The sequence below is a fragment of the Malurus melanocephalus genome, unplaced genomic scaffold, assembly GCF_030028575.1.
Source record: "Malurus melanocephalus ecotype Western Australia unplaced genomic scaffold, MMel_1.1 scaffold_50, whole genome shotgun sequence".
Classification (NCBI taxonomy): Eukaryota; Metazoa; Chordata; class Aves; order Passeriformes; family Maluridae; genus Malurus; species Malurus melanocephalus.
Window position 1 is genome coordinate 2,921,648 of NW_026623282.1, and position 10,156 is coordinate 2,931,803.

Sequence of the window (10,156 nt, forward strand, 5' to 3'; positions counted from 1 at the left end):
TTTGATCATTTAGCCTTAAAATGGCTGTATTTATCTGATTAATCAATTAATTAAAAAACAAATCATCAGAATGTGGACACTGAGAGTCATTTTCTCAAAACATTCCTGAGAGGAAGAACTGACTTGGAATCAGTTGTTCCAARGAGAGATATTAGGAAAGTTTACAATATTGCAGAAAAACTTGAAAAATTGTGCTTTACAAAATGAATAAAATATACTAAAGCTTTTATGACTCACTGTCAAAAGACTTGGCCTTTGTGGTAAAGGACACACACATGAAATCCATGTTTTCCAGTGATAGAACTCATTTTACTGTTTTCACCATTCAGGTAACAACCCATTAAGAAGGATCTGACTGATTCAAGCAGAACCATATTTAAAGGCTCTCTGTCCTCCAAAAGGGAAGCAAATCTGTGATTAAGGGGACCCAACTATTCCCCTTTGGGGGGGSTGGAGGAACACAACAGAAGACAAACCCAGACACAAGCTTACCGCTGCTCCTGCTGGCGTGTGGATATGGACAATGCATTTGACATCAGGTCGAGCTGCATAAATWGCAGAGTGCAATGTAAAACCAGCTTGGTTTACTCCCAAGTTAGTGCTTCCACGATCAACCACATCTCCCTGAATATTGATTTTAACCTGGGAATAAAAACAATTCTTTTCATTATCAAGAGTCAAAAAACCAGATTTAATTCAGTATTTACTCTTGAGGCTCTAAAACCAGATGTCATCATTTATACCTGAAATGCCTATTCCCTCAATAAGCTGGACTAAAMAGCCAGCAGCTTTCAAGAGCATGAGGTGATTGATTCACTGTCCAAATAATCCTGCTCTTCTTTACAGGTAGAACAACTGGAGGTGAACATGGTGGTGAACATGGGCAAAGAAATCTCTCAGAGATACCTCAGCAGTACCAAAACCAGTCATGTTCAATAAAATTAATCTAAACATATTGCGCAAGAATATTTTATTCTGTAGAAGAGAATTTAAAGTGACATTTTACAGCTATGAAAATTAGCRATTGCTTACCAGACTAGATGCAGTGACTTCACTATAGAGGAGTCCAAAAGGTACAATAAGGAAGTGCTCTTGTTCAGAATTTACTCTGGCCTAAGGATAAAACAAAGAGTAAGACTTACTAAGGAAWTTTTGTTAAAGCATAAAAAAAGACCCCAAACCAATAAAGTTACATTCTGATCCCAGAATGRGCAAATATGCCTGTAACATACAATATGCCTTTCATGTATGCTACAACAGATAATCAATRCCCAGCACAGTTAATTAACTCAGGTTGAACACAAACAGATGGCAGGTATATGCTGGAGTCCTTCAGACTGGTGGAATTTWGCAACCCCTTATATTCTGTTATAATGACAACTCAACCTCTAAGGATAAAAGGTACAATACTGAGAGAAATGGGGAAGAAAGTAATTTTTTTTAGTTGAACRAGTTTACACTCCAACTGTATTTCCACCCTAGTAAGACATAAGGYATGAAAYGGAAGGCTGTAAGAAAACACAAGAATTTGGCCCACAGATCTACATCTTGATGCTGAAAAGGGCTTTATCACTGATRTTGGTTCCTGTGAGACATCTGTGAGCAGTACAGCGCACTTGGGATACTTCTGCCAAATATCCCAACCTTCACTTACGTTTTTTCCCTCTAGTCTCATTCACACAATTAGGGGTTTATCGTGCAAAAACAATTTTGGCTTCAAAGCATTCACATCTTAGGATGCATCTCCTAGAAGTCTTTACAATGGAAAGTACAGGACAGTTAAGGTGTTTCTTGATGGTGAATTAATAGACTTCCTAAATTTTAATGGACACATAAGACAACTCCCTACTTTGCTGTGAGTCTACCCAGTGTGGGTAGTTTGTGTTGTGGTTAGAGTTTTTTTGTTTGGTTGTTGTTTGGGTTTTTTTAAATTAAAAGTTATTTATGAGTTTTGCATTTCCCTGAGATGCAGCTAATTTATGCTGCTTCTGCCTCATGTCTTCTACTACTTGCAACATTAAATACATATATCCTTGGCAAGATTCTACTRCAGGGAAAAAAAATCTAAAATAAGTAGTTGTGCAGTCATGCAAAAGCTTCTAGCACAGATCTAGCTTACTTTACAACCAGCTGGGAGCATGCTACAGCATAAGAGCCTTAAACTGAAGCAGTGAGTTAAAGTTAACCTGTACTTTTATGAATCACCAAAGTAGTTCTCCATTACCAAAGTGTAAATGATCTACAAAAATCCCCATCTTATTTATGCAAGACAAAGAGGTATTATTCAAAATGCCCCAAAAGCTAAKAAGAAAGCTCAAATAGAAGACAAACAAGCAGCAAGACTCACAGAYTAGATCCAATAAACAGCTCATGCTCTCAAAGCAAACCAAGACCTGGTGAATGATGGGTACCTTCTGTAAACCTTTAAAATCAAATTCTGCCTGACCCTGGAGGCACCCAAGTTTACTCTACGTTATTGCACTTGACATGAAAACCCTGGGGGTACCCAAGTGACTCAATGTTATTATAYTTGGCATGAAAGCTCTTGATGCTCTGTAATTCTGCTTCTGTGTCYGGACTGCACCAGTCTGAACAATTCTGCATACAGGAACTCTCAGTGATTGATAAGGATTCAAAAAAGCAACAACACTCCACCCAGAGCCCTGATAGGAATTGTGAGGGTATGAGAGCATGTGCCATTCTCTAATACACAGGCTTATGACCCTCACAGAAGGCTGATCTATCTTTTCTCTTACTTCACAAGCGAACTGGCACAAGCTTTTAATTCGAATGCAATCACAAATTACAGCATTCCACTCACAAAAAAAAAAGAAAACCTGGAGTCAAACTCCAGCACTGCATGAAGTGTAGCATTCACCACATTCCAAGGGGTGTCTCAGTACTACTTAATAAACATAACAACCTTGTTCTATATCAGCTTCTGAAGATAAATGATATCTTTCAGTCACCTTTCAGAATGCTGCTCACTGCAGAAGTTTGTAAAAGACAGGAAACTATGACTTGGGACTGCCATTGACAAACCAAGAGCTTCCCAGTACCTSTGCCATTCAGAAGTGTCTAAAACACTTTCAGAATCTCATTTTCCAAGTGCTTTGATTGCCTTCCACCTCAATTGGTACTACCTCTACYAGCATCTTCCTTGCTCCTCCCCAAAGAAAGCAAACTTGAGGCATTCCACCCCAATCACACATTCTTGCCTCAACCGCTCCTCTTGACATGTTGCTCTTCATCACATTTATCTTTTTATCTAAAAATACAAACATTCCCTGGGCTGAACTTTACACTAGAAAGCCATCTCCAAACATGCTTGCCTAGTCATCTTTTCATTGCRTTAATGTCCCTTCCACAAAATCAATTCTCCTGTCACGTATGAAAAATCTGGGGGTGGTACAGAGTTGTTTACAAGAATCATGTTGGATATGTTCCCTTACAAAAGGAACCGAACGATCCAACCAATTGCCTTGATCCTATGCCTACACATACAATTTATCATCTTCATCTGTTCACAAATAATATGCCTTGAATTCTCAAAAAGCAGTAAAAATAAGATTACCACATTTCATTTCAACTGCAACTAGAAGAGCTGAAAATACATAAAGGACAACATCTACTATGTAGAATAAAAAACAATTCAGCTCTGTTAGGACAACAATTGATGGGGCTGCACACCACAGCTGTGACTTTACTCATGAGACTCATGTTGATCATTCTTCTGGCRTATAAAACCTCCTTGATTTGACCTCCTTGTCATTATTTTTATGGRTGCCAGTGATTACTCAGTCACCAGGAAAATTGTTGGCACGCTGCATTAAGCTGAGAGCTCGCTCATGTTCAGAAATACTATGACTTCTTTATCAAAAAGACTGGTACCTGAACTACAAAATTCAACTGAATGACTAAGAAGATATTTTAGTACTTAGCAAAAAAATCAAGAAAACAAAGAAACAACCTTGTAGAATAATAAGTACAATTATTCAAAGCATTTGAGACACTAAAAGACTGAGTCTTTCAAGAGTCTTAATTTCATCCTAAGAATTTTCATGCACGCTCTCTTAAGACTATATTCAGACTGTGGTAGCTGACATCCAAGCTGAGATGCAATGACAAATCTCTTCACTATTATACTGCTTTCAATACCACTTTGCTCTTCTCACACACAAACAGAAAATGACAGATAGGGGAGAGAAGCAATTCTCTTGTATGTTAAAACAATTGGTTCAGTTATCTGTTGATTCAATACTCACTGTTATATGATTGTAAATAAGCTGAGACCAGCCAAAGAGATCTGCTAATCTGTAGAAAGCTGCCAATTTACATCGTAACAACTTCTCCCCTTTTTCATAAGCAATGGAGTCGGACCCTCTCAGATCATTCACTGGTGTTACCATGCCAAGACCTGAAGAGGAGAATGGGTAAAGAAAGCACAAGCAGGTTGCATTCAGGATCAGTTCAAACCTAGCAAAATGCACCAACAGAGTGGTTATTCTTACTGGATTATATGAACATTTTAACCTAAGAAATGGATAGCAAATTTTCATTCCTACAATGTAATAATTTACATAACACAAATATAATGACACTATTGAGCAAGGTTATTCAGCTTTGGTAGACTCAGCATTCATTTCCTTCCCTATTATAAATTAGTGCTAAGGTGACAGTGCATTCCTTAGCAAAATACTTTTTTCCTCTCTGAAACTAATAATTGTTTGTAAAATACGTTTTTATTGTTATAAGAATAATGTAACCCAACTATTCTAGTTTTTGAGACACAGGTATTCCTGACAAGGAGAATTACACACCTAAAAAGATGCACACAGGTTCATTTAATTAAGAAAAATTGAGTACAAGCTAGAGAGAGAAAGATTATGATAAATAATACAAATACTGTAGCTCTACTTACAGCAATTAGAAAAGTGGTTAAAAGTAACCGTGAAAAAGCAGAACCAGGCCATGCTACAGTCAAAACTAAAGATATATTTTGGAGCACAGGCAAGAATTTATGTTATCTTAACACAAAACCCGTGTGTACATGCATTCACACATTCTGGTTTTTGATTTCCTTCTTTGCTTAGCTTGCTGATGTTTCTTGTCTAAAGCTTCACTTCACAAGAGAAAGCTGCAAACAGTATTTCAATGGCAGAAATAATTATTTTCTAAAGACCTTCACTGTTACCAGACTACTAATGAGTGTTTTATTTTCCTGCAGACAAATCATGTGGTAATTAGCAATATTTAAATATTTAAAATTTTTAATAGCACTGACTTATCAGGCTTTTCAATTAAGACACCATCCTTGAAATAGCTTTTGATATAAACTATATACATGAATCACATTAAATGCCACAGTGGTATGCAAAAACTAATCATTTCATGTGTTCGGTGTTCGTGTTAGCAGAACAGGATAGCATTTGAACTTCACAGTACTTTTTATTTCATTCACAYTGCCTTCATTTTAAGACTTTCAAGAACAGAAAAAAAGGAGCTCAGCTCTGATGACTGAAGGTGCACTTACTCATGTTTAATGCAGCCATTCCGCCTTGAGGTGCTGCAGGGTAGACATTTGGTACGTGCGTTGTCATRAAATCTGCAATCTGCTGTAAAGCCAATAAACCTGTGGGGTTCTTCCCCTTCTTAAACTGTTCCTGGATCATGGATTCCAATTCTTCACAAAAGGCCTAGTAACAAGACATTGCATGTTTTAATGCATGTTTAAATGAACTTCAGCCTTCCATAYACAGCTTCTTTTGAGCACTTTGATGGAATCAACCTACACCTCTTCTAAAGACACCTCAGGGCAGAATTACTGGGTGCATAACATAAMTTCGAAACATTGCTCTATAGATCTCCAATGATATGAGTCACTTGGGATTTTTTTATGGAAATTCCAGCAATCTCTCTTCAAGTAAAAACAAAAGTAGCAAAACCAGAAGAGAAAATYTGTCACTGTGGCTCACAGGTAACTAAAAGCCAAGAAGGCATCCAGGAACACAGAAAACAATGAGCATTAAATTTTTAAAACCCATTTAGACATGGGGTTGTTTACATTTTTCCTGGGTTTTTGTTTGGTTTTTTTTTTTAATATATTATAACTTGGAAGGAAGAAAACAAGAGCTTTTAGTATTGCTGATAGCTCCTTTTGTACACTAGAATTTGTACCAAAAAAGAAGTACTGTAATCATTAAGTCATTACTTTTTTAGTAAGTGATTTATTAATATTTCCATCAATCAAATGGGTTGACTTAATAGAAAAATTGTGAATATACCACCACAGCCCTATTCCAAATGAAGTTAAGTCACGCAATGTTTTGTATCCAAAGTCACCCAATAGTTATTGCAAAAGGAACAAATGTCATGAGAGAAATTTTGTTTGTGTACTTTCTCCCCAAGGGAACATCTTCAATAATAAATGTCAATCATTCATAGTTAATTACAGTGCAGCTTTTCAGAAAGAGATATATAAAAATATTTCATATGTCCAAATCCAAAAGAATATTAGAGTATAAGCCAGACCTGCCYTGTATAAGTTACTTCTAAACATTTAAATGAATATGTGAAACCAGTGAAAAAATATTTCAAAAGGACTCAATGGAAAATATGAAAAATATGTTTATGATTATACAGAGAATTCTGAAAGTCAGAATGAAGAGCYGCTTCATGAGTAGACCATAAAAATTCAAACAGATAGCATGAGGAAAAAATCAGGAAAGGCCAACAAGAACAAAGGACAAATGGATCTGAGGCACCACAAAATTCTCCAATTCTGTACTGAAAGTAAAAATAAAGATATTAAATTTGTCACTTTGAAGATTGAGCACTTTCTTTTCTTACTGGGCTTTGAAGAATCATGGAGACTCTCTTCTTCTGTTCCATCATGTTAAAATCCTGGCGAAGGTCAGGTGCCATATTTCTCTCTCTCAAATATTCTGGATTATTTTCATCAACTCGATCAAAATACCTCTCTTTATGAGGGGCTGTTGTTGGAGGTGGTGAAGTCACCACCCCCACACCAGAGTCACCATTCATAGCACAGTTTTAAGGAACCTATGAAGAAGGATGGAGAAGAGGAATAAGTAAATCAAGCAAGGAAATAATTATGAAATTCATATGTGTTTCTACTTTCAGAGTAAAAGTCCAAATCCATCTAAAATTAGTATGTCTTCTCAAACATAGAAACCATGTTTGTGCAACTGGATAGCAATATTCTAGAGTAGGGAAAAGGATTTTAATATCAAAGATCAAAAAAGTAGATTAACATATATGAAAAGTCCAGTATGCTAAGTAAATTCATRCAACACAAAACTAATATGAGTGCTCCCATTTAAACTAATTTCTTTAAGCTGCCGGGCCAGCCTGATTTTCAGAGGCATGGAAGTTCCTTCAAACCTTTTCAGAGACAAACACAGAAGTTCCACACACGAGATCTAAACTCATTGGTTTGGGGCTTCTGCCCTTTTGTTTTTTCTTTAAAAGTTAAAGCAGACATAAGAAAAAGAATATTGAATAAATCAGTAATTAAACAATCACTGAAATTAGTMTATTACACATGTTCACTAATATGAAGAATCAGCCCCACCAAAACATGCTTGGACTGCCAACACATTTCTGGATACAAACTCAGAAATCCTGACTTTGCAACCCGAGGTGTGTGTTCCACATCTATTTTAGKTTCATTCAATAACATGCACACCACTACATTAGCATGTGGTTTTTGGAATCTGGAAAGCACAGATACACACAGCCCCCACTCCCTGGCCAGAGTTCCTTTCAGTTTTACATGTTGTAGTCAGCAACTGCCTGTATCTACCAGAAAGGCTGAAAGCCCAGCCAGTATTGCTCATACACACCTCCTCCTTCTCACTAGAATTCCTTTGTGTAACATTATCCCAGTTTTCTGGGCACAGYATTACAACCCTCACTCCAAAATCCTTCTCAGAATAATTTTGAAGCCTTCCACTGACAAAGACAGTTCAATAAAGCCACCCTCGCAACACTTAAGAGATTCAAGCCTCCAATTCYTGGTGATCTGATATATTAAATTACAGCTAAGTAGAAAAGACTGTATATATCTTCATTTAAGTAATCCTTCATCATCTACACCTATAATTAGTAAGTTTTTACATGTCTCTACTCTTTTGCCATTTTCTCTACTCTTTTGTCATTTTTAGATTTTTCTTAGGGACTCATCTAAAAGTGTTTTTAATTTGCTTAGTAATTTATTTGCACACTTATTAGCTAAGACCACTTCAGATGTGGATGCACAGAGAAAAGACGAGTTTACATAAATTTTCAAATGCAGATTATGTTAAACAAAATCATTATGATGAAGAAAATTATCTACTTCAAGACTCCAGAATTAGCAGATTTCACTCCCTTTAATTCTTACATTAGGAAAAAAGTTTCAAAATTCAACTCATTTCTTATGTCAGAATGAACAAACTACTGAATTGAGACAGCTGAACACAATGAGCAAAAGAAAGTATTTTCCTTGACTCTGCAGAATAGGATACTATCATAAAAATCTATGCTAGCACTTAAACACTCAATAATTTCCACCCACCAGGTTACTAAATAAACACACAAAAACACCTCTGCAGTGTTTAAAATATTTAATTTTAAAGTTTAGACTTTAAACATCATGTCAACTGTTTTCTTCTCTAAATCTCACATGCGCATCTTTATTTTTTAAATTGCTCACTTTCCTTCACCCACGGAGAAATACAGGGTACAGCAAGAAGAAATAATGCTTTTATCTGCAAGGAAAACCTTTTAAGGTATTAGACCTAGGAAATTTTAAGTAAGTGAAGTTATAGCAAAGTAATATACTTCAGACGTCTAATACACTCCTTCTAAGTTCTCTTCCTCCTCACAACCCTCCAGCCAGCACCATCTGCCACTTCCTTCCTTGAAAATGCTTTTAAAGGCTCACTAACACCTTTTACAACCTTTTGAGCTCTATCAGCCATACTACTGCCTCTACATCCAGGCTTTGTTGAAAAAAAAAAAACCAGTTTGCAGACCCCAACATGTGCCTTACTCTCTTATAAAGTAACAGCTCACTCGGCCCAATCAAAGCTTGAACTTCATTGGCCTCTCCTTATCAAAAAAAAATCAGGGAGTTTAGAAACAGCACAGGGCAACTCCACAAATGAAGATAACTGGAACCACTCAAGCAGTTCAGACTTTATACTACACGCTGCTGAGCACAGCCACGAATGTGTCTTTCCTTAAAACCAAAGCATAGGAAAATGAAGAAGTTTGAGCTTACCACCAGCAGAGAACAACAGCCGCCCCTCCTGCCTGCTGAGGCATTCAATGTTCAGGCTATGTTTAAGTGTCATGTTGTATATGGGTATGCACAATCTGATTTAAATTAAACTGTACACAGTCTGCAAATGTAATTTTGCATTTAATTATTTACACTAATTTCATCTTACTTTCAGAATACCAAAACCTATTTCCAAATGAATGACACACATAATTACTTCACTGTTTCCTACGCACATKGCAGAGAAGCTGGTCCCTCACATTCTGCACAGGCGACATTAAAATGGGATCACAGTGTCTTGCCAAAGTCGCATTACTCCTCCATCCAAGTACATGATGGCATTCAAGAATGTCTTGGGAAGCCTATTACTACTTCACCACTATGTAGTGGCAATAAATTCACGTGAAAATCAATGCTTAACATTCAGTGATCATTTTATATCTAAGGTTAAATATCTGTTTCATAGCTCAGTTTTGCAGACACTCAAAATTAATGGCATCTTCCCAGCAAGGTCTAATAATTAACTGTTTTAACGTAACTGTAATAGTAATTGCTTTAATGGCTGTCAGCTACTGATGTTAAAGGGATCGACTTTTGAACTAGATGCAGACATACATGACAACACTGTGCAAATCCAATGAAATTTATTTATGAGTTTCCTTGAAAGACCCTTTGGGAGTAAGGCATGATGAACTCTGCAGAAAGAGCTTCAGTAATATGAATACCAATAAATAAGTAAAAAGAATCTGAACAATGAAGCTGAGCACACCAGAGGAAATGGCCAGTGGTTCTATAAACTGGAAAGTCACACTGAAAATCACAATAGGCTGCCCAGACACACACACACACACACACACACACACACACACA

At 36.6% G+C, this 10,156-nt stretch overlaps 1 protein-coding gene across 5 annotated transcripts in view; it reads right to left on the minus strand.

Annotated features, from left to right (window-relative positions):
* The window catches only part of ADD1 (adducin 1), a 63,321-nt gene that overhangs the window by 24,303 nt on the left and 28,862 nt on the right, over nt 1–10,156 (minus strand). For all 5 annotated transcript variants that reach the window (XM_057365297.1, XM_057365293.1, XM_057365295.1 and 2 more), the window contains exons 2-6: nt 6,850–7,062; nt 5,534–5,696; nt 4,266–4,417; nt 1,033–1,113; nt 493–642 (exon numbers count right to left, since the gene is read on the minus strand). In XM_057365297.1, the coding sequence (XP_057221280.1) occupies nt 493–642; nt 1,033–1,113; nt 4,266–4,417; nt 5,534–5,696; nt 6,850–7,044 (741 nt within the window). In that variant the 5' untranslated portion in view covers nt 7,045–7,062. The remainder of the gene's footprint in view (nt 1–492; nt 643–1,032; nt 1,114–4,265; nt 4,418–5,533; nt 5,697–6,849; nt 7,063–10,156) is intronic.